Source organism: Balaenoptera borealis (assembly GCF_965194805.1).
Source record: "Balaenoptera borealis genome assembly, chromosome: 11".
Lineage (NCBI taxonomy): Eukaryota > Metazoa > Chordata > Mammalia > Artiodactyla > Balaenopteridae > Balaenoptera > Balaenoptera borealis.
This window is the reverse complement of record NC_138868.1, coordinates 16,895,272-16,920,125: the sequence shown is the minus strand read 5'-3', so window position 1 is coordinate 16,920,125 and position 24,854 is coordinate 16,895,272. Positions and strand designations below refer to the sequence as shown.

Genomic DNA, 24,854 nt, shown 5'->3' with positions numbered 1-24,854 from the left:
TCCGGGAGGTGGCGCCGGAAGCGACGGCCGCGGCAGCGGCACGTGACGTCAGAGGAAGTGCCAGACGCCGCGACCTGTGGTTGGGAGTTGCTGGAGTCGGTGCCCGGCGCTCAAGGTTCCCCGGACCGCGGGCGGCGGAGCAGGCCGGGGGCAGCGGGGTTGGCTTTAGGACGAGCGGCTTTGAACCTCTGCGCCCGTCTCCGCCGGCAGGTGCGGCCTCCAGGCCTATCGCTGGGTGCCCGGGGCTGCGAGTGCGGGGACCGCCCTGAGGTCCCTTCCCGAGCGACCTCCGGGACCTCGTCCAGGGCCTCCCAGGAAAGAAGGGTCTAAAATAGAGAAAGTTGCTAACCCTTATTGAGAGGACTAGGCTCTCTTACCTTCGAGGGTCGCTTAACCCGCACTTGGACCGTGAGAGAGGTATTGGTTCTTCTGTTTACAGAGGAAGAAACAGGCTCAGAAATGTGAAGTCGTTTGCCTCAGGCCATGCAGCTGGGAGGTGTCAGATCTGGGTTCAAAGCGAGTCCTTTGGCTGGCGCCAGAACCCTTGTTGTTTGCACTGCAGCAAGGTTCTCACACTTGATTCGGGTAAAGAATCTCAGCATGGAAGGTGGGGTTAGTTAACAGTGTCTGGGACTGCAGATTCAGTAGGTCTGGGATGGGGTTCTGGAATCTGTATTTTCAACAGCCGTACCGTGCATATAATAATAACACATCGCTCCCCTGTGAACACAGCAAGAACGATAGCTAATGGTTGTGTTAAGGTTTTAAGGCCTCACTTGAGAGAAAATGTCACATGAGGGCTTACTCTGCAAATCATGTGAGACTGGAGAGTTGGTATTTGGTTCTGCCATTAACTTTTTGGGCAGATGGCAGCCTCTGTCCTCTCCCCACCTATTAAATAAGAAGACTTACAGACTTATCACTTGGAGGAATTTTTTAAACATACAGATTCCCGGGACCAGCTTTATTCTACTGAATCAGAAGGTCTGGAGGTGGGGCTGGGAATCTGTAGGCTAAATAAGCTATAAAGTGAGCCTGTTAACCTTTGAGAACTTGAGATGGAAATGGATTATAGGGTTGGAACACTCCCCCCGCCTTCCCGTTTTTGTTTTTTTGTAGCTGTGCATGCTCCTGTATTTGCTGTGGGCTAGACTTTTATTGGCAAAAATGTCAAATTAGTATTACTGGCCATTACGAGGTGGATTTTTTACTTAGCTGAAGACTGGAACGTAATAAAATTTGAATGTTAGTCTACCTGCTGTTGATTTCCTGAGTGACACTGGGTGAGCCACTTAACCTTGTGGGCCTTACATACCTGTTTATCATCATCTCCTACAATGCTTGTTATAAAGACCAACACCTGTGTCCATCCTACATCACATCCTGAGACAGGCCATAGGTGTTTTTAACAAGCTTCCGTGGAAGTTTGGTGCAGCCTGTGATAATGGAATATGGCAATGCCCTGGGAAACTGAGTCTTAGCCTATTTCTGAATGTTCATAGGTGGAGTATTACAGTTTCTCTGTGTTCTGCTCTTGGGGGACTAATAAGAGTAATGTGGTTTTTGATAGGTCCTGGTTTTAGAATTTCTTAACATCTACTTTCTTGCGAATGAAGTGAAAGTACTGTGATAAGATAAACATTAAAAGATAAACATTGCAAAAGATAAACATTAAAAGCAGCATCCCCAAGTGACTTAGTAGGCTCCTTGACTGAGATGTTGTGATGTCAGAAGTTGATTTCATGTAGAAGCTCTGATTGCTATTGAACCATCTCGTCTGCCTGAAAGGATTATAATTACCCCTTGATAGTCCAAGCTCTCACAACCTCAACTAAAACATCTTTTTTTTTTTTTTTTTCTTTAAACAGATACCATTGTGTAGTTTGAATCAGGAATGAAATCTTCTGAAAGCTGAGAGCAGAAGCCTTCTTGGTCAACATGGAGGACAAAAGACGGCGAGCCCGAGTGCAGGGAGCCTGGGCTGGCCCTGCTAAGAGCCAGGCCATTGCTCAGCCAGGCAAGAACCTGTGGGGATCTCGTGTGTGTGTGTGTGTGTGTGTGTGTGTGTGTGTGTGTGTGTGTCTGGACAAGTATCATCCTATTTTATATATATCCCTTTGGTTTATAGTGAACTCCCATTTCAATTGATGTTAAGGTTTGAGTCTCTTCTCTCTCTTGCTTCAGCTCCCGCTGCTGAGAACCATCTCCAACAGAGACCTGGTCAAACCTGGATGAACAAGGAGCATCGTCTGTCTGACAGACAGTTTGTGTTCAGAGAACCCCAGGAGGTAAATTCTTGTTTCTTCTTCAACAGTAACAAAGATTTATTTATAAAAGCAACAGTCACATAGTAGACACTCAAATAAATAGTGACAGAATAAACTCACGAATAAAAAGAGAGTTGAAAGTATTATAATAATAATGAACTATGGGGTATCAGTTTCTTAGTATGTCTGAGGATTCTTTGTAGTCTTCCCCCAATTTGTAGGCATATATAGTTCCCATTTTTTTTGGCAAGGAGGTGTACCATGACTAGAGGTTAGAGGTTATACCACGACTAGAGCTTGCATTAGTTATCTAAGTTCTAACGGTCCTAAAAATTGCTAGTATAGCACATACCTCTGGAATTGGATTGAAATTTCAGCTACTACAATGCCTGATCTTTTTAGCTTTTTCTCCCACTGGGAAGAATGTAAGAAAGGGTGAAGAGTCATTTTTTAATAACATGGGAAAAAAGAGCTAAAAATCAGGCATCTTGCTAAAGTAATGATTGTATAAGTAATATTAAAACCCATTATTTCCTAGTATATCTTCTATTTTTAAAAATCCCTTGGAAAGATGGCTTTTCCAGAGCTGCTGACTGCTAGGAAAATGTATTAATTCTAATTTTGTCATCTTTTACTGCCCACTAGTACCTGTGAAGTAGTTCTAAGAATAATAGAAACAAGAGTTTCTGGTGGGATACTGAGAGCTTAGAATAAAAAAGGGAGAGTTTTAAACCTGGTTTATTTTGACTAGAAATGAGAGGATACAGTAATCCTGCAAGTAAGCCTCCCTGAGGTAGGAATCATTCAGAAATCAGACCTGGCTGTTTCCTTACAGGTGGTACGCAGAGCCCCAGAGCCACGAGTGATCGAGTAAGTAAATTGCTGCCCTCCTGTAACTATTGCCTACAGTGAAAGGGAGAGTCCAGGATCTTTCCCTCACCCTAGTTTTTCCATCTGGAAAAGATAATGGCCAATGTGTCTAAATTTTAGGCTGGGATATTCCTGTCTCAGATGTCTTTAAACTTGGTCTTTTGAGAAGCCTTTCTGAATTTGCTGATGGTGTGGGAAATGCAACCAGATATCTGTACCTTAAACTCTGGCTCTGGTGTAGATTTCTAGACCCTATTTCACTAATATGTCTGCAGATAGTAGTTAAAACATCTCCTAGGTAAAGACAGAGAGGGACTTTTTCCTGAGTCATTGAAACATGGCTCTTTGAAAAACCTGTAAGTATCATTTTACTAGCAATGCTTATGAAAACTGCTAGAAATCTAGATGCTCTTACAGTTCATTTCTTAAAACCACATAACTCTTCCAGAGCAATTAAATGATAGTAAACATTTCTCTTATAGTGATCTGTGTCTAAAATATTCTTTTCCAAAATGATGAAAGATGCTTTGATTCCTCTTTTCCTGCTTCTCAGTTTCCACCTGATGCAGATAAATTATCAGTAGAAAGCATCCTTTTATTTTAGCAAATTAGCATTATGTGTATGCTGTTGCTCATGAACAACTGTTAAGCTGTTTGGCTGTTCGCAGATTGACTTGTATATCTTAGAAAAATTTGAAACGAACACAGATGTCATCATACTTTAAAGAGGGTATGTAGTTGTGGCCTTGCTAGCTATGGTAACTTACCCAGTCCTTAGGTAAGTTATTGCTATCTCTCTGGACTTTTGTTTCCTTGTCTGTAATATTAAGGGTTTGGACTGTATAATCACTTAAGACCCAGGCTGGTAGCTCTAACAGTCTTTGTTTTGCAAGCACAAATGTGATACTGCCTCCATTGGTGGTAAAGAGAAGAAACAAAACCATGAAACCTGTTACAGATAGGACATTCAGGTTGAAAAAATGGACAATTGTGAATTTCCAAGTCAGAGAAAAAAAATGACAGTACTCATCCTCCTTGAACATAGGGTTTGTTAATTCTGTTTATCTGAAGTTAGCTATGCTAGATATTTTTTTGGCCTCATTGGGTCTTCGATGCTGCGCACGGGCTTTCTCTAGTTGTGGCGAGTGGGGACTATTTTTCATTGCGGTGCATGGGCTTCTCTTTGCGGTGGCTTCTCTTGTTGCGGAGCACGGGCTCTAGGCGCTTGGGCTTCAGTAGTTGTGGCTCGCGGACCCTAGAGGGCAGGCTCAGTAGTTGTGGCTCACGGGCCTAGTTGCTCCGTGGCATGTGGGATCTTCCCAGACCAGGGCTCGAACCCATGTCCCCTGCATTAGCAGGCAGATTCTCAACCACTGCGCCACCAGGGAAGCCCCCGATTTTTTTTTTTAATAGCCAGAAATGTCCCTCACATTTGAAGTGAGCATTTCTAAATGTGACCCCAAATATATCACACTCTATATTATATTCACACTCTAGCAAACTTTATAGGCAACTCATTTTGAAATGTGCTAAATGTTTATGATAATAACTCTGCCTACATTTTGGCTCAGAGCGGCTCACACATCTACCTAAGAGCCCAGCTCAAAGATCATGAACTGCTAACTCACGTGGAAAAGGGTGATGGAAATACTGTCCCTTTATATTATTCTCTGTAACTTATCTCTGTGAGAAGAATCTGACACAGTTATCTTGACAGAGGCACCTCTCCAGTCTGGGTCACTTTTCTCACCATGGTGGGTTATAGACCTCACTACCCTGCCCATCTGTAACAGTTTTGTACTGTTGCACATTTGATTAAGTTCAGTAAGCTTTTTACTGCTCATCTATTATTATGTGCCAGGCACTAGGAAACAGAAAAATAACCCATTCCAGCCCTTCAGGAGCCCATAGTCTAGTAAATGAAATAGACATGTAGTCAGATAAGTTGTAATCCTGAATATCTTGGAAGCGTAGACTTGTAGGTAACGAGGTGTGGTAACAGAGGATGAGATAGCTAACATTATTGGCCTGGATTACAGGTCAGGAAAGGTTTAGAGAAGGTGATGCTGAGCTGAGATTTTGAAGGATGAATTAGAATTTTCCACTGGACCAAAGCTGGGGGTGGTTTGGATTGGGGGTGCTAGATGGTGGGGAGGCATGCTGGCATGTAGAAAAGCATGGGGTTTGACACGTGGTGGTGTATTCAGAAGATTCCAAGCAGTAATTGCCATGGAAGCTGATGCGTCTGTGGGAACTGTCAGGAGGTGGAGCTGGATCATGGGGACCTTGTACTTGCTTCTGTTCAGTGTATCTCTATTCCAAAGTCTCCAAGGGGATACTCTATTTGCCGCCCCTTTGTGTGATAGATTCCTGCACCACATCAGCCTGAATTATGGGTGAAATATAAAGGGATAGCACTAGAATTTATTTTGTCCTGGTTTTTGCCTCCATGGCCTGATTTTTGTCAGGATTCCAATCCCAGTGCCATTAATGATTACCACCCTGTTGCCCCTTACCTCAGTGGTAGAAGAAGGTGGGGCTGTACTTCCCTCATAGTGCGCCTTCATCGTGAAGTGATTTTGGTGAGCTAGGACTTTGTGAACTCTGAAGGACAACCCTTCCTTCCGCTACGTGCTGTATATTGCTTTACTTGATACTAACAAGTCTTTGTTTTCTTTGTTTCTTTAGTAAAGAGGGTGTGTATGAAATCAGCCTGTCACCCACAGGCATATCTAGGTAAGTGAATCCTCACTAGAAAGGGACTATAATTATCACTGAGTTATAGTCTCTTAAAATATTCTACTCCCTTGATTGAAGTAATTAATGTGGTAATATCTCCTTTTATACTAGCTTCAAAACATTTTCATAGCCTCTCAGGTATAGTAGCTTACTTCTCCAGTTTTTCAGATGAGGAAATGAGGTCCAGGGAGATTGAGTACTTTTTCCTAGGCTACACAGTAATTTAATATTAGAGTTGGGTCTGGCCTCAACTTATGTGCTGTTTGTGTTACATTATATTATTATTGTTAGATTACATTGTATGTATTGGGTTGGCAAAAAAATTGTTCGGTTAGTGAATACGTTGTTCAATAAAGTTCTTGGTGAAAGTGGAAAATGTGTCTTTTATTTTTATTTAAAACTGAACGAACTTTTTGGCCAATTCAATATTATTACGTATTATGTTAATCATACCTTATTATATATAATATATATTAAGTTATGTCATATTGCTATATAAAGGTAGATTTCAATAAAATTAAAGCATATATGATTTAGGGTATATTAGGCATTAGTCATTGTTTCAAAACACTTTGAAAGCATCACCTTAATGCATGTCACTATAAAATAATGAGACATTTAAATAAATCAGAACTTATCTATCTAAATGAATTGCTTAGAAAGAGTTGCTGTTGGACTTGGAAGCCTCTATAATTAGTCCACTGGCACTGCTATTGTTATAGCCTTTTTCAGAACTTCCCTTTTAAAGCAAGTTTAATAGTCACACAAGAAAACCAGTTGCATTATTTTGGTCACATCTCATTGTTAACCTGGTATGGCTTCAGGTGAGCTTTGGCTCTTTCAAAAAATCATTTCACAATATGTGTAAGCCAAATCATTAGGCTGTACACTGTAAACTTATACAGTGCTGTATGTCAATTATATCTCAGTAAAATTGGAAAAAAGTAATAATTCAGATCCAAACATTTTAAATTGGACAACAGGTTAAAATTAATTAATAAATTACCTGTTAAACTGTTAACAAAAATTAAATGTACCTTTAAAGAGTGAAAGTTTACTACCAACAAGGCTGTTGAAGAGAGTGTCCCATGGGCTTTCAGAACATTTCTTAAGAAAGGTATCCAAAAAAGCCAAATGCATTGTTAAAATGAAATAGTATATTAGGGACATAGAAATCAAAACCACAATGAAATACCACTTTATATTCACTAGAATTTCCATAATCAAAAAGACAGTAATAAGTGTTATTATAAATGAGGATGTGGAAAAATTAGAGCCTTCCTGTATTGCTGGTGGGAATGTAAAATAGTACAACCCTTTTAGAAAAAAGTTTGATGGTTTCTTAAAAAGTTAAGCATACATTTACCATATGACCCAGCAACTTCACTCCTAGGTGTCTTACCCAAGAGAAATGAAAACACATCCACACAAAGACTTGCATGTGACTGTCCATAGCAGCATTCATAATAGGCAAAAGTAGAAACAGCTCAAATGTCCCTCAGTTGGTGAATGGATAAATAGAGTGCAGTATGTCTGTATAATGAAATATTTTATTCTACCATAAAAAGAAATGTTCTGATAATGTGCTACAACATGGATAAACCGTGAAGACATTATTCTTTGTTGAATTTTACAGTATGTAAATTAAACCTCAATAAAGCTGTTTAAAGGAGAAAAAAAAAAGATATCCAAAACAATTCTGAGCTGGCTTGGCACTGTTGAAATAAGTGTATATTCAATAGAGAAAGAACCCTTCTTTGGATATGTTTATTTTGATAGTTATAAACGATTGCTTTCCCTACAATTAACATAGTCTTAGAAGACTATCAATTGTTAAAGTAACACAGGGCCAAGCATTTTATTAGTTATTCTACTTTTCACAGTGATGCTATAAGGTGGAGATCATCTTTGTGTTACAGATGAGAAAAACCAAGGTTCAGAGAGGTTAAGTAACTTGTCCAAGGTTTCACAGCTAAGCAGTGCTTGGGTAATATTTGAACCATATCTATGAAAGCTGTCATGTACCTCTTTATCTTTCATTACCTCTTTTATTTGTTTTAACTTGAAAGAGGTTTATTTTACATCTGGAGCATCATGATCTGGGTGATATTAAGCTCTGGAGGTGTGGTAAGATGATTTCATCTCCCTACGAAAGGAAGCATCATCCAGATTAATTTATTCTGCTAATGATTAGAGTCTAACTCATCTTTTTCTGTGTTCTTTAGTTAATAACTGTTCTTTCTGCATCAAGGGTGTGTTTGTATCCTGGCTTTGTTGACTTAAAAGAAGCCGACTCAGTATTTGAACAGCTTTGTCAGGATGTTCCCTGGAAACAGAGGACTGGCATCAGAGAGGGTAAGTAGATCTCTGAGATCACAGTTGTTGATGTTTGGTCTTCCTCTCCGGAATGTTTTCCAATACCGTTGCTTCTTTGCACCGTTGCTTCTTTGTACCACAGCCAGATTTAAACAGAGATTCAAAGCCTGACTGGAACCCTAAGGATGAGTGGGAATTAGCCTGTCAAAGGGGACGGGGAAGAGTGTTCCTGGCAGAAGAAACAGCAAGTGGTTCTCAGAACATGGCAGGAGATGGGAGTTCAAGGAAGCAAAGGAAGTTTGGTTTGACTGAACTGTGGTTGATAGGCTTATCTCCTTTTGTGTTTGTTCACTATTTATTACTGCAAATGGTGCCAGCTTTCCTCTTTCTTCATAGAAACTTCCAGAGCTTTTTTTTCCTGATTCTATTTGACATATATTCTTTTGTGATCCTTTTTATCAACTTTTTATTCTCATTTTAGTTTCACTAGAAGAGTCCAGCCTCCTTTAGCTTCAGCATCTGTCGTATTCTACTGAGCTTGTCGAGATTACCTGACTTGGAACACGGGCTCCTCTGTGGTCATCCACAAGCAACAGTACCTGCTATACCAGAGGCGGTCACTGGGGAGCGCCTGTGCTCTAGCATAGAATTTCCTTTCTGGCCCATTGAGTGAATTTAAATTTTCTGTGGAGAAAGAGGCAACGTATACTGGCATCATTTTTGTAACTCAGGTGTCAGAATGAGAGTCAGCTCTTTCAGGGCAGCCTTCTAATTCCCAGCAGTTTCTACAGCAGGGCTTTTGGTGACGGACTTGGCTTTGATTGCTGGCTCTGTCTTTCAAAATAATGGTTAATTTTAAACAAATTACAGTTAAATAATTTTCTGATTCTTGATTTTCTGATCTGTAGAATAGAGTGAATAATAATATTGGTACCTATCTTACATGGTTGTTGTGATAATTAAATGAGATAGTGCATGATAAGTACTTAACAGAATGCCTGCTACATAGTAAGCCTTCAGTGAATGTTAGCTGCTTTTATTATTATTGTTTTTATTGTTGTAGTGGTTGAAATCAATTGTAGGAAAAATAGCAGATCTATGGGTAACTCCCTCTCTAAATAAATTGGACATCAAAAACTTCTGACTAAAATTAGCTACATGCTATGATTGGTCAGAGCACTTTTTTCTTCATTTGGAATCAAAAGGGCTTACACAAGGGTGGCACAGGGGTGAACAGTTTGTCTTGTTTCTTGTATGGACGTTGGTGCCGCAAGTTCCTACCTACAAGGGTTCAGACTCCATATCCTGCATTTTAGACCCTCCCTAATCTGAATCCTTCTGTTCTGCGCTGTGTCCCCTTCACTCTTGTTTATGTCATCACTGACACAAATAAGTCACACACATTCTCACCTCAGAGCTTCACCCATACTGTTTCTGCCAGTGTACCTTCTCTTGTCGTCCTCCTTTTAGCTGTCACCATTCTACTCCTGAAATCCCATGCCCTCTGTGAAGGTGGAGCCTTGGGTCAGGGCCCATCCTTACTCTTCCTTTGTATTTCTCATAGCTTCTTATACATTGCAAGGCATGGTGTTGGCACTCAATGGATACACCTTAAATAGCATCAAACCATTTCAAAGGGCCTGTATTTTCTTTCTTAGATGTAACTTACCAGCAACCAAGACTTACAGCATGGTATGGAGAACTTCCTTACACTTATTCAAGACTCACTTTGGAACCAAATCCTCACGTATGTTGGAATGTTGTTGTTGGTTTGGTTTTATAGATTGTGTACTATAAATGTAGAGTACTATAAAATAACAGTAAGTTACCTTGCAGAGCTGCATGGTGGTTCCTAGTTCAAAAAATCCTCTGGGTTCAAACACTGAGTTTTTGCGCTTATCACCCTTGATGTGCTTTTGATCCATAGATAAAGAAAGAGGATGAGAAAAAAACTGGAACTAGAGTGAACTAGAACCAGACTCAAGGATTTCAGAGAAGTGAATCATTTCTTTTCTTAATCTCCCCTTCCCCAGGCTTTTCTGGCCGTAGCCCTCTGTGTGCCTCCTGATACGTATTTGCTGTGGGGCATCACCCTTATGACTGACCAGTGAGGTCAGAATGTTTCTTCCCACTTCTCAGGCTCTTTTGCCGTTTGTGAAAAAATCCGTGCTTTTCTTGTTGACTTTGTATTCATTCTGTGGTTGCAGTTCTCATACTTCTAACTTACCATTGCTTTGGCTTGTCTCTGCTGCTTCTTTTGTTTTTAAAAATTTCCATGACAGACAGAGAGATTCTAGTATATAAATTAAGCTTTTCCAGATGATGGAATTAAGATCCAAGAAAGAGCTCTCTGTTTAGTCCCTGGAATCTTGTCTTTGGCAAATAATATTATGTTTTTATTGAAAGAGATTTTGAAGGAAATGGAGTTTTGCTTATGGCATTGGAATAAAGAGAAATATGACACATTTAGAGCTTCTAGTAATTTGTTATCATAAACTACCACTTTACTAAAATGTTCAGGGATAAAATATTGACTGAAGGGAACATGGCTTTTTCACATAAAGAGATAGCTGTATGCTCTGGTTTCTACAGCTGCATTTAGAATGTGATCCAGGGAAACGTTGAGACCCTCTATATCTGAAGTTGACTTGGAAACATGAAGAGAATTGAACTAGGCCAATCCAGCATAGACTGCTGGCCATGTTTCTGTCAGAATTAGTTTATCTTCTTGTCAACAGTCATAGCAGAGAAGCTGAGGATTAAACAGCCTGTGGGGAAGAAGTTCTTATTCATTCTAGTTAATCTTTTAGAACAGGATTTCTCAGCCTCGGTATTACTGACATTTCAAGCTGGATAATTCTTTGTCAGGGTTATCCTGTGCGTTGTAGGATGTTTAGCAATATCCATGACTTCTGCCCACAAGCTGCCAGAAGCACCCCTCACTCAGTCGTGACAACCAAAAATGGCTGTAGACATTGCCAGACATCTGCCAGGGGTCAAAATTGACCTTGGTTGAGAACCACTGCTTTAGAATAAACATAAGGCACAAAGATCTGCTGAGTTGAGTGACCACTTATGCTTGGGGACATTTTGACAACTCTTCAAAAGAATTTTTTAAATGACAATCCTTTTCTTGTAATGTAAGTAATATGTGTCTGTTATTGAAAATCTAGAAGCTATAGATAAGTATGAAGAATATTAAAATTTTGGATAATAGTTCCACCTGATATTTTGGTTCCAGTCTTTTTTTTCTTTTTTTTAGGCAAATACATGTAGAGAATTTTTCTATAAAAATAAAATCAATTATTTGTATACTACACTTCATTTTACTATATCATTAACATATTTTAGTATCATTATTCTTTTACAACATTGTATTAATAGGACGTAGTATTCCATAATCTATGTGTAGCATATTTATTCAAGCAAGCCTCTTTTGTTGGATATTAAGGTTGTCAAATTAGAGTTTTTTAATTTGAATTTGGCTGGCTCATAACTTTGCATTTATTGCTAATAAATTTAGTTTGTATACCATCTGGAACAAAGTCAAAAGTGAGGCCTCAGATTTTTTTTCAGGGGGGATACCCTAATGTGTATATATGTGTTGGGGGTACTAGTTTAAAGTTGTTATTACCTCAAGTTTAGTATCCCATAGCACAGGAAGAGATTCAACCATGGGTAATTAAACTCCTTTTAGTCTTTTTTCAAACTAAATCTTGTATGAACCCAATGTATGAAAATAAAAGAGTATCTCGACTGACTTGCAGTCCTCCCAGCTTGACCTCTCCTTTCTCCTGCTGTGATCCCAGAGACATCTCTGTGGTACCTACGTCTCTACAAAACACTGTTTGAAATCCACTGAATAGGCCCTTTTACATTTGTGATTCATATTTTCTCATACTCATTTCCTCAGATGTCTTTTAAGGATAGAATGTATTCACTGAACAGTGAGATGACTCTGAATTTTAATATAGACATTTACTTCTGAGGGATCTGTATATAGAGTATTGGTTGGAGAGTCTAAGTTAATCCTCTAGTTCATTATTTCCTTTTTTTCTCCTTTTCTCCTTCACCACCAAAAATAACCAAGAAAAAATATATATCCACTTAGAAACATAATGCAGACTTGGTGTTTTCACAGTGCTCAGTCCCTAAGCAAGTCAAGGAAGTGCTAATTAGTTTCTTAGTCACATTGCCGAAAAGCTCTCATCATCCTCCTTTACATTCTTGTGTTTCTTATTCAGTGTATAATTCTAGCATCTGATCTTTATCCCCATGAAGATAAGCTTAAGTCATAAAATAAATAGGAAATACAGCTTGCTAACATTATTATGGAATTTTACTTTGAAACTTATTCTCTTGAACTAACCTATGTTAGTTTAATAACATTTGTTTTCTTGATCTGAGTTTTGTCTGTTATTATTGCTGTTTATTTTTTTAAATCCTCTTCTCAGAGGAGCTGAATAGACATTTTTCCAAAGAAGACATACAAATGGACAACATGAAAAGATGCTCAGCATCACTAATTATTAGGGAAATGCAAATCAAAACCATAGTGAGATATCACCTCATACCTGCTAGAATGGCTATTATCAAAAAGGCAAGAAATAACAAGTGCTGGTAAGGCTGTGGAGAAAAGGGAACCCTCATACACTCTTGGTGGGAATTTAAGTTGGTGCAGCCACTATGGAAAACAGTGTGAAGATTCCTCAAAAAATTAACAGTAGAGCTACCATATGATCCAGCTATCCTAGTTCTGGTTATGTATACAAAGAATATGAAAACACTAATTTGAAAAGATATGTGCACCCCTGTGTTCATCACAGCATTATTCACAATAGCCAAGATATGGAAACAACCTAAGTGCCCATCAACAGATGAATGAATAAAGAAGATGTGGTATATATATACAATGGAATACTACTCAGCCATTTAAAAAAAGATGAACTCTTAGCATTTGTGAGACCATGGATGGACCTTGCTGGTATTATGTTAATTAAGTCAGGTGGAGAAGGACAAATACCGTATGATTTCATTCATATGTGGAATATAAAAAACTAATAAAATAAGTGAACAAACCAAACATGTAGATACAAAGAACAGAGTGGTGGTTACCAGAGGGGAAGGGGCAAAATGGAGGGCAAAATGGATGAAGGAGATCAACTGTATGGAGATGAATGGAAACTAAATTTTTGGTGGTGAGCACGCAGTATGGTATATAGAAATAGAAATATTGGAAGAACCCGGACGAACTTTTTGGCCAACCCATATAATGTTGTACACGTTAAACTTATATAATGTTATAAACCAGTGTTACTTCAATAAAATAAATAAATAAAATTCTCTGCTTAGAATGTAATGCTAATATCCATAACAAGGAATGCCAGCTTTTACCATGATTTCCATGTGACAGGGAAGCTGAGTGATTTCCACATATGCTCCCTGGAAGTTTTACCTGACAATAGTCACGGGATATACCTTATAATGACATGATGCTTTCCTTTGCTGAACATCCATTTCTTTGCTTTCAAACATAGAACGTGGACTTTGAAGGGGTTCCTTATTTTTATTTTATTTATTTATTTTTAAAATTTACTTATTTATATTTTTGGCTGCGTTGGGTCTTCGTTGCTGTGTGCAGGCTTTCTGTAGTTGTGGCGAGCGGGGGCCGCTCTTCGTTGCGGTGTGCGGGCTTCTCATTGCAGTGGCTTCGCTTGTTGCAGAGCACGGGCTCTAGGCATGCGGGCTTCAGTAGTTGTGGCACACGGGCTCTAGAGCGCAGGCTCAGTAGTTGTGGCTCACAGGCTGTAGAACGCAGGCTCAGTACTTGTGGCACACGGGCTCTAGAGCTCAGGCTCAGCAGTTGTGGCTCATAGGCTCTAGAGCGCAGACTCAGTAGTTGTGGCACACGGGCTTAGTTGCTCCACGGCATGTGGGATCCTCCCGGACCAGGGATCGAACCCGTGTCCCCTGCATTGGCAGGCGGATTCTTAACCACTGTGCCACCAGGGAAGTCCTTGAAGGGCTTCTTTAAAGTGGCAGTTCTTAAAGTAGAGTCTGTAGATCCCTGGAGGAAGTCCACGAAATTCTTTCTGGGAATCCACAAGGTCAAAGTTATTTTTATGGTAATGCTAAGACTAGGTGACATTTTTCACTGTGTTGAATTTGCACTGGTGATACAAAAGTACTGGTGAATAAAATTGCCGGTGCCTTAGCATGAATCAAGACATTGCCACCAAACTGTACTAGTAATCATTGTTTTCTTTACTACCTGCACTTCCAGTAAAAACAAAAACAAAAAAAAATGCTGATTTCACTTAAGGATGTCCCTTGATGAAGCACTAAGCACTATTAGTTTTATTAAGTCTTGATCTTTTTTAATTGTTTGATGAAATGGAAAGTATGCATAAGGCACCCCTGCTACAAACCAAGTATGATGGTTGTCGAGGAAAAACACTTGTGTGATTGTTTAAGCTGTAAGCTGAACGAGCTACTTTTATCATGGACCATTTTACTTGGAAGAGCAACTGGCACACAGACTAGTTATTCAGACTTGAGTATTCAGCAGACATTTTCTCAAAAATGAATGAAGTGTCACTTCCAGGAAAATAATGGACAAGATTTGTCACTAATGATAAAAGTTGAGATTTCAAGGAAATATTAGGAATTCTGGAAAAACTCATATCTACCACCTTGAGCCTGACCTCTTCCCTTTACTTAGCTTTTTCTGAAGAGATCAGTGGTTTTTTGATTTTTTGATATTGGAGATGATTTTTTGATATTGTATAACGAAATATGTCAGTATTAAAAGGGTCTGCGTAACTCAGTGAGCCAATATTTTCCAAATGACCAATGCTTGATGTTACAGAATCATGCAAGATTAAAACATCCATTCAAAGTGCAAGCTAGACCAGTGGATTTAGATGTAACAATATGAAAAGTTTGTTGATATAGTTTCAGATTCCCCATTGCATCTAACCTTTAAGAAATCAGTTCAGTTGAGTTTTGGTGTAATGTCAAAGAATATTTACAATTATTTGAAAAGACTATAAAAGATTCTTCCTTTTTCTAACTACATACCTGTGTGAAGGCAGTTTTCTTTGTATGCTTCAACAGAAATAACATATTGTAACAGATTAAATGCAGAAGCAGATATTAGAATCAACTCTTCTATTAAGTCAGACATTAAAGAGATTTGCAAAACAGTGCCACTCTTCTCACCAATTTTTTGTATTGGAAAATAGTTAATTTTCATAAAATAATACTTACGTTAACATGTAATGAGGTTGTTATTTTTTAAATGAATTAACCAAAAATTAAAATTTTTTTTAGTTTTAATTTTTAATATGGTAACTATTGTAGCTATAACCCATACGTACAGAAGTTCTTTGGGGCCCTCAATAATTTTTTTTTTGGGCCGTGCCTCACGGCTTGCGGGATCTTAGTTTCCCGGCCAGGGATTGAACCTGGGCCCTCAGCAGTGAAAGCACGGAGTCCTAACCACTGGACCTCCAGGGAATTCCCACCTCAGTAATCTTTGCCAGCGGTGTGAGAACTCCTGTTCTCCAGGAAGCTCTGTAAAGCACTTGAGGTTTCCTGGAGGCAGGACGTAGAGTTCTAACAAGAACCGGTATGAGCTGTGCTGATTGTAGCCCCCAACTACAACCTAAGCTTAGGGGTCATAGCTTCCTAAAGTATGTGTGGCAAGATGCTGAGCGCCGCATATAAACAGAGGTGAACTCGGTGCTCAGGAGGCAGGGCTGTGGCCCCTGTTTAAATCTTCTGTAGTTCACAGCCATGTTATGATTCCATTCTGTAGAATGTTTTTCCCCTCTAGGTTCTGTTTTTAGGAAGTTTGCCACTCTGGAAATATTAAATATTTTTTTTAAAGAGCAGTTCTGCCATTCATGATAAAATAGGAATGGAACAGAGGGCCACCCAGCAGGAGAGCTGTTTCACTCCTCAGACTTCAGTCTGCATCTGCTAACTCTTGGTGGCCCGTCAGCTGTGGTGACAAACCAGGCTTACTGCTCCACACGCTGCCTCAGTGACTTACTGAGGCGACTGCCCTGAGTGGATCGACAGTTGCTTCTCTGCGAGCGTCACAAATTTAACGTGGAGAGGGTGAGACGGGTGGATAGGCCTGGCCTTCATGGCATTCGGTACCAAATTTAGTACCTTAATAAAAGTGTAGAGGTCAGCTTGCTTCAAAATAGGACTAACAGGAGAGAATTAAACTACTCTTCTAGGCTTACGTTTATTACGTTTCTGGTGGTTTGCTTATTTCCTGCCCCTGTTTATAACATGACTGATTTCGCACTTCCTGTTTTTCCACGTGGCTGCCACCTTGTGTCTTACGTGAACCGTCTCTGCCCCTTTTCTTGGCCTGTTGAATGCAGTGGCATCCTGTGCTGCTCGTGCTGAAGAACCAAATTGAAGAGAACACTGGCCACACCTTCAACTCCTTGCTCTGCAATCTCTACCGAAATGAGAAGGACGGCGTGGACTGGCATAGTGATGACGAACCTTCGCTGGGGAGGTGCCCCGTCATTGCTTCACTCAGTTTTGGTGCCACACGCATGTTTGAGATGAGAAAGAAGCCCCCACCAGTGAGTAGTCTATTTATTCTATGTTCCTCCTGCCATCTAATATTCTGTGAAAAAAACTGAGCTCCTAAAAGGCTCCTGTTTTCAGATTTAGGGGATTGGAGTATGTGTTTTGTTGATGAAACATTTTCAACTGATTGCTTGCCCCATGGTTAACTTTTGACTTCCAAAGAAGCCATTCGTTCATTTACTTATGCAACAGAAATTGCCTGCCGCGTGCCAGGTGCTAGAGGCTTATTTGCATTGGTGGAAAGGACAGACATGGTCCCTGTCCACATGGAAACGGGGGGATACAGATACTACTAATTACTCAGGTAATTGCAATTATGATAAATGCTAGGAAGGAGGGCTTATAAAGGCAAGGTTCAAGTTAGTGGGGGCAAGGAGGCAAAGAAGGGAGTCTCAAGGAAGATACCCCTGAAATCTTAAGTAAGTGTTCCTCATGGCAGTGTTGCCTCTGTTTTGTGAGAGAGCATCACATGCATCCTCATTGCCTTCTTAGCCTGTTCCTGAGATCCAGATGGCTCTGAAACTCTTTCAGAGAGGAAATTCAAGCCAGGTTATCAGACAAGCAGTGGCTAAACTGTAGAATAACTTTAGTTGTCCAGCCCAGCTCTTACCTATATTACAAGACGTTTGAGGGATATGAGGGCTATTAGTGTTTTTAAATCAAAAAGAGTAGAACTTTAGGACTAAGGTAGATAGAAGGATAGGAGAAACTCTAAGAGCAAATCTCTACCAAATTATCTTATTTCCAGGATTTATGTTTTTTTTCTAACCAAGGTTCCCAGTCATTTTGTTTATAACATTAAACCAGACCCAGTCAGTGTGGAAGGCCTACAAGGCTGTGTTTTGAGTATGACCTAATCTAGACCACATAATTATCAGGCAGTCAGTGCTTGTGTCTCTTCTCCATCAGATATACTTCTTTGGGCTGTTTTTCTGACATGTATTTGGGTTTCCAAGCATGGAATTTTGAAGCATATTGTGTTGTTTTGCATTTATGCCATTAAGCACCTTTCATTGGTATATTTTCTGTTGACTGGGTTTTCTTTGCTTTTGTTTGCACAGAAACTTTAGTCTGTGTTAGTGGGGGATTGTCAGTTGCCAGTGACTTACTGAGTGAACTTGCTCCCTGAGCACTTTGAATAGCCTTCACGGTTTCATTGGCAGTCAGCCTTCTCATGTACCAGGGAGTACCACCTGAGAAGCAAGGTATGGTTACGTTTTCATATGTAGGCTTCCACTCAGTTAAATCCCAAGTTCACACATATGAAGAATTCATCCCGCCCTTAATAAGTCTCCTGTTGTATGAATAGTGGAGAAACACCACGTGTCTCGTTTTAAACTTCAGACCCTCTTCTCAAGCCAGGCATATAGAACACAAACATTTTGCCAGGCATGGTCCTGGGAGCTGGGGCTATAGCAATGGATAAGTAAGGTGACGTCATCTTTCCCCTCCTGGAGCTCCTGATCTGGCCCGTGCTAGTGCTCTGCCTCCCTCCCAGAGTTATCCGTCCAGCTTTCTGATTGGAAAACAAGCTGTAGTGTGTCCAATGTAATCTTTGGTGTAATCCGAGTCTCCGAGTCTTTGCTCTTATTTTCTTTATTGCCAAGTATTTAAGTATTCAGTTACTGCTTCTCTGTACACGTACATTCACCACCACCACCATCATCCCTTTTTAAAAACATTTTTGGCCTGTTTATAGATTTTAAGCTTAAAAATTCCTAAAGCATGCTTTCTGGATAATTAATTTTGCTGTACCAGCAGTTTCCAACTATTAAGCGTTAACAATGTTCCGGTGCCCAGAATACCGCTATTCCTTTTCCCCTCTAGGCAGTTGAAGGTCTTCATTTTCTCATATAAAAACGTATTCATGGTGATCAAGAGCTATTTCAGTTATGTTATAGGTTCGTGTGTGGATGGAAAATATAACTACCACTTAGCATTGTTTCTGAGGGCAACCATTTGGAACAAAATCTCTGTGTAAGAGGGACACTGACCATACTTACTGAAACATTGTCTTCTCAAGGCTTCTTAGAGTCTATTTTGGTGAACATGAGTGAAAGCACAGGCCATGAAACACTGAAAATGTGGTTAAGTCCCTTTAATTGTCCACTAGTAGCAGGGGAATCTGCACTATAACTATGGTAGCTGATTTGATGAAACTACAGATCTGACAAGTCAGAAAATTTGTCTGAAACAAAGTTGGCTGAGGAAACAGATTTGGGAAGAAATATAAATGTGTCAGTATGTCAGGTTACTGACTCTAATAAGTTTTGGCTTCCAGCATAGTCTTAACTATGATTGAATTTGATGCAGTTGTGTATTCCTTCAAATCTGGCTTTTGTTTAAGATGGGGAAATTATAATCATGCATTAGTGAATACGGTTTAAAAATTACTTTTTTCCTCCAGAACCCATAAAGTCCGTTCTTGGATAATCAAAACCCAGGTTTAAACTTTTGGAAGGATTTCTTCAAGTTTCTTTAACAGATTTTAAAAATCTTGGGCTCCACAAATCTAGCTAAACTTGAAGTGCAGAAGCCTTTCTTTGAGTTGACATCCTTGGAAATGTATCTTAGAGTACATCCTCTTTATCACAGGATAATGATCCCTTTTCTGAAGGATTGAAAGGAAAAGTTTATTGCAAATCAGTCTACTTTTCTTTCTCAACTGTAGTGATAGCTTTGAGAACATGGCTTATGATTCATATTGTACAACTCAAAGTAAAAGCATAAAATAGAAAGTATAAATTAGTCTTCTGTGTGGAATTTGTAGGAGTCTTGACTTTCTGTAGCTCCTAGGAACCTGTCTCGCTATGCCACTATAGACTGTAATTTTCATGTCTGTCATCAAGACATTTGGAGTGTGCTAGAGGTTGTGGGAGGGCATCTCTTTCAAAATTCAGTTAGTTTTAAACTATCAGAGGAGAAGAAGGTAATACCTGCTTGACTTGAGTCAAAGTTTCTCACCTAAAGCTGACATAGAGGAATCGTGAGATTGCCTGTACTTCATTCAAGTATGCAGTTTTGAGACAGAAAAGCATCTGTTTGGGGCCACTTTCAAAGAGAATTAGCCTTTTTTTTTTTTTAACATTCAAACTCCTCCACCCCTGCAGCAGCTGTTTGTTTTGCAGTCTGGCACCTTAAGTAGTAGTTCTCTGTAGCTGCTGATCTTCTGAAAGCTGCCCCAGTTCCACACATTGCACTCCTAACAATTTCTCGCCGTGCTGAGATGGTAAGGAGACCTTTGTTTCCTAAGCATCAGTGCCCCTCTGATTCATGCAGTTGGCTCAGGCAGCTTCATGCATGCGTCACCCCTGGGATTAAACATTCACGCCTCCAAGATGCCGATCCTCGTTTCCCTGTCCTCTAGTCCAGGTTTGTCAACTCCTGCTCATTCATGTTGATTTTAGAGTCAGTTACCACTTCCTTTAATGATAATAAGGTACTTGGGGGCACAGTAGACTTGCTCTTCCATTCACCCCATCCCTTCTTTTGTTAATTCAGTTAAACCTGAATGAATAGCATCATATCCATCTTCAGGCCAATGTCAGGATACACTGTCTTAAGACGAAAGTAAAGCTTTCCAAATATACCTCAGTAGACATTTTTTAGAAACCAAGAACCTTTTTTTTTTTTTTAACATCTTTATTGGAGTATAACTGCTTTACAATGGTGTGTTAGTTTCTGCTTTATAACAAAGTGAATCAGTTATTTTTGGGCTGCATTGGGTCTTCCTTGCTGCACAAGGGCTTTCTCTAGTTGCAGCGAGCGGGGGCTACTCTTCGTTGTGGTGCGCGGGCTTCTCATTGTGGTGGCTTCTTTTGTTGCGGAGCGCGGGCTTCAGTAGTTGTGGCTTCCGGGCTCTAGAGCGCAGGCTCAGTAGTTGTGGTGCACGGGCTTAGTTGCTCCGTGGCATGTGGGATCTTCCTGGACCAGGGCTCGAACCCATGTCCCCTGCATTGGCAGGTGGATTCTTAACCACTGCGCCACCAGGGAAGCCCCAAGAACCTTTTTTTATTCTCCCAAGCTGGGCTCATTAAAGCTTTTCTACACTCGTGTCCCAAACCCAGTTGTACTTTTCAAACTGCATTATGTCCCTGTTGTAAAGATTAGTCTGGTTCTTTTCCCAGTATAGTTTTAATTCTGTACTGAAAAACAAGCTGGAAAAGGAACTACAAAAGCCATTTGGCAGGCTGCTATTTCTCTGTCGGTTACCATAGAAACAGTGATGTCTGAGTTGGGGGGTGTGGGTATTAGATAATAGGAAGTTTGTGATGCACTGAAGGTTTGGATACCAAAAGCCTTGTTTTGTAGAAAATTACCCGTGCGTAAGCTCTGTCCTTCATCAGCTGAATCCTGAAAACGTGAGGGGCTTCTGTCCATCTTGAGGTGATTGAGTTGAGGCCAGTTGGACATTTCTCTAACGATTCCTCTCTCTAGCACCTTCTGAAGGATGTGAACTCTGTTCATATCACCAAAAGAGATGGTTGTAAAACCGCTTGTAATGGTAGAGGTTCTGAGAGTTCCCAGTGCGTTTGGGTTCCTAGTACCTCCCTGGCTAATTGGTTTTTTACACACTACTGGGAAGAGTGGAGTATGAAGAGGTCAGTTTGATCATAAATACCAATATTTTTCCAGGACTGTGGAAGAAGTGAGGATATTGGAATCCAAAATAATATAAACTGACTAGCTTCCATTTGAAAATTGGATGAACTGGACTGTGTAGTGTTTCATGGAGTGGCGACTGAACTGCCGCGTAAGCCGGAACCCCCGCTGAGGCTCTTCCGGGCAGCCACACTTCTCATTAGGCCATCTTCTGATCACAGCATCTGTTCTGAGAAATTACAAGGCCTACCTGAAAGAAATTGTGGATAACCATCATCTTTTTAATACATTCCCTAATGAAGTTTAGAAAATCAGGTTTTGTTTCCTATTTCTGTTACTGGCGTTTGTAAAAAGCACTTATCCGCCTCATTTATACTTACTCCTTTTTTGTAAATGGGGATGATAATTGGGAGCTACTTTATGGGAGTAATAGAGAAGTTTTCCCGTGAAAGGCACCATGAAAGTTGTTGCGGTAATCAGTGAATTTTTAAGCTGTTATAAATGGTGGTTGCTACGGTGACTTTCAGATGTGGAAATTGAAAAAGAAAATGAACAGCCAACCTCCAAGTTTGCCTTGGACTGTGAATGGCATTCACTGAGGGAGTACAAAGGAGACTCTGAGAGGGTAAAGTGGCCTGTGGGTCAGGAATGGTGACTGAGTTTTTGAGCTCCTAGCTGTAGGGTCATGCAGTGGTTTGGAGAGCGTGAGTGAGTGAGTGGGAAATTAATTTGTGCATGTTTAAGCAGATAAAGATAAATAGTCCTGGTAGGACCTGAATTCTCTACCGACACGAGATCTTTTGGGAGTTGGAATCATCATTTGCTTCCTTGGGGCCTTGTCTCAGGCTAGAATCCATGTCCTGACTGCCACTGGGAATAATTAATTTTTGCAGAGAGCCTCCCAGTTTCGTATTGCCACCGATAGTACTTTTAGTCTTGGGAGAACAACCTTTTCCAAAGTGATTCGTCAAGTTTCTGTGTGCCCCAATTAGGTATGGGATCTGCTTGCAGACTGTTTTTTAAACATTGTCCCAATGGTAGAGTTTTTTTCTCTCCACTTTGCCATACTCTAAAAAACTGTTCCTAAGCCTTCTGGTAATTTTTCCCTCTTTCATAAGCCACATTTTCATGGTGGGTGACTGCTTAGCTGAGGCAGAAAAGAGCTTAGTGAGTTTGAGGAAGGAGGAGAAGGCCCCACAGTGGAGCAGAGTGAGCAAGCGAGGAGAGTAGCAAGTGATGAGATGGGAGGAGTGGGCCAGCGCCAGAGCATGCGGAGACTCATGCGCCTCAGGAAGGAGCGGATTTTATTTTAAGTACATCAAGAAGCCATTGAAATGTGTTAAGCACAAGAGTGACATGTTCCGATTGAAATTTTACAAGGTCAGTTGCTGCTGCGTGGAGCTCGGGCTAGATAGGAGCAAGAGGGGAAGCCAGGAGACCAATTAGGAGGTTGTTATACTTCCTGGGACCAAGGCAGAGAAGAAGGGAGGTGGACAGCTTTAATGACAGGAGCTCAGAGGAGCAGGTATTTTTAAGAGCGGCATGGGAATAATGGTCTGAAAGTGTTAATAAGGAGTATCCCCTGGCTCTATAGATATGAGAGACGTGATCAGCTTCCACAGGAGAGAGAGTTTCAGGGAATTTGGAATCTTCTGGAGGGACCTAGTTCTTGATTAGGACAAGGAAGTAGAGGGAACCTTCAGAGCACATGAGGCTGAGGATCTAGGGGGGTGTTTGCTCATCACTGAATGAGAATTCCAGCGGACACAGTGGAAGGGCGCAGGGGTGGGTGTGGGAGATTATGTCTGATCAGGTTATGTCCCGGAATGGTTTGGGAATGAATGTTCTGATTTAATGGATGACTGGAGAACCCTGCACTTTTGCTGGTGACTGGGGTCAGCTGGATGTCAGGCTTCATGGAATTTGTTCTGTATGCTCTTCGAGGAAGGAGAGTGTTTATTTCTGGTGCTACAGTGTTGAGTGGAAGGTCTTTCAAAATAGCAGTTCCTTTAAGTTGCATTTCTTGGAAACATCATGTCACCAAGAATGGCATCTTCATTACATTAAGGCACATTCAGTGTGGCTAGAATGACTGTAACAGTCAGTGTAAAGCCAAGCTTGTTTTTGCTTAAATTCAGTAACTTCTGACCCCCACCCCACCGCCGATACTATATCAACAACAAATCTGAACAGCAAACGCTGTCGGCAGGTGTTTCACTGTAAACTGCATTTGCCTTTTACATTCACTGGGTTCGCCCGGCATAGGATGATTGATTGCACGTGCCAGTCCCTCATGCTTAGTATTCTCCCTCACCTCGCTAGAACCTTCCATGCCAAATCCATGTCAAAAGTCAGGAAAAGAGTTTGATAAAAACCCAAAGATTTGTGTGTGACAAGCGAGCTCAAAACTGTTTTGAACAGATAACCTCGGTCATTTCAAATCTATGTTTTTCCAGCTAGCCTCTTCCTTTAGCAGATCTTATTTCAGAAACAGCTGCTTCTTTTTCTAAAGTAATGTTTTTCAGATTGATGTTGAGGATGCCATCTTTGCAAGCGTGGTTTGAGTCAGCAGACTAACTGTAGAGATGACTTTGTGGGGTCCTAGCTTTATTCTGTCTCCATAATTTCCATAACTAATATGTTTTATTTATGTCAGATTTAAAAGATACATTACCACTATGAACAAAAAATCCAGCTGTGTTCTTACATCAGCGCTGTAGGAACAACTTTTCTGTCCAAATATAGCTGCAAGCTTTGATGATCGATGAAGCCGTCTAGAAGCCAGCCAGGTTCTCAAGGGCAAAGCAACACCACAATTTGATTGGGAAAACAAGCTGGAAAGAAATGATTAAAAAAGAGGAGAGGGGAACATTTTGGCATGGCCATAGGTTGGGAGGTAGGGCAATTAAAGGGACACTTGGCTCCAGCAGGCTAAGTAGCTGTAGCACATGCTGGCATTTAGTTTTCAAATATCATTTCAGTTTGCAAAAAAGCCTTGACCATACTTGTCAAGCAGCTCTACCATTTATCTGATTCTTGGACTGGAGAGCTAGGGAAATTCCTATTCTATCTGTTACCATCTTGAGAAAACCCTTTGCTTGATTCTGCAGGCACTCTAACATCTTGGTTTTTTCTTGATTTTGAAGCACGGATTCTGGGATAAGTTGTCCCTATCTGCAGTTTCCCTTGCCTACAACTTAACTTACTTTTGGAACACCTGCTCTCTAGCTCCATCCCACCACACTGCTACTATACTATACCACTGTCCTAAAGAGCGAGTACTCTGGCCTTTTCTCAGTCATCATTCTCCTCTTCTTTGTAACGCTGGTCACCAGTGTCCAGCACCTCTCTGCCTGAAACTTAGCCATCTGTTAGCTGCCTTTTCTTTCTCTTATTGGCTTCTGAAATATTATATTATCTTAGCTATTCTCACACTTTTCTCAT

At 40.5% G+C, this 24,854-nt stretch overlaps 1 protein-coding gene across 4 annotated transcripts in view; it reads left to right on the top strand.

The window, feature by feature from the left end:
• Nucleotides 1-56: 56 nt before the first annotated feature.
• ALKBH3 (alkB homolog 3, alpha-ketoglutarate dependent dioxygenase) overlaps nucleotides 57-24,854 on the top strand; it is a 45,766-nt gene continuing 20,968 nt past the window's right edge. The window contains exons 1-8 of one of the 4 annotated variants that reach the window (XM_082343847.1): nucleotides 57-210; nucleotides 1,869-2,017; nucleotides 2,185-2,288; nucleotides 3,103-3,137; nucleotides 5,826-5,873; nucleotides 8,128-8,231; nucleotides 9,851-9,939; nucleotides 16,592-16,801. In XM_082343847.1, the coding sequence (XP_082199973.1) occupies nucleotides 1,939-2,017; nucleotides 2,185-2,288; nucleotides 3,103-3,137; nucleotides 5,826-5,873; nucleotides 8,128-8,231; nucleotides 9,851-9,939; nucleotides 16,592-16,801 (669 nt within the window). In that variant the 5' untranslated portion in view covers nucleotides 57-210; nucleotides 1,869-1,938. Of the gene's footprint in view, nucleotides 418-1,868; nucleotides 2,018-2,184; nucleotides 2,289-3,102; nucleotides 3,138-5,825; nucleotides 5,874-8,127; nucleotides 8,232-9,850; nucleotides 9,940-16,591; nucleotides 16,802-24,854 lie in introns of all 4 variants that reach the window. The other 3 variants (XM_082343846.1, XM_082343844.1, XM_082343845.1) reach the window with 3 other exon arrangements.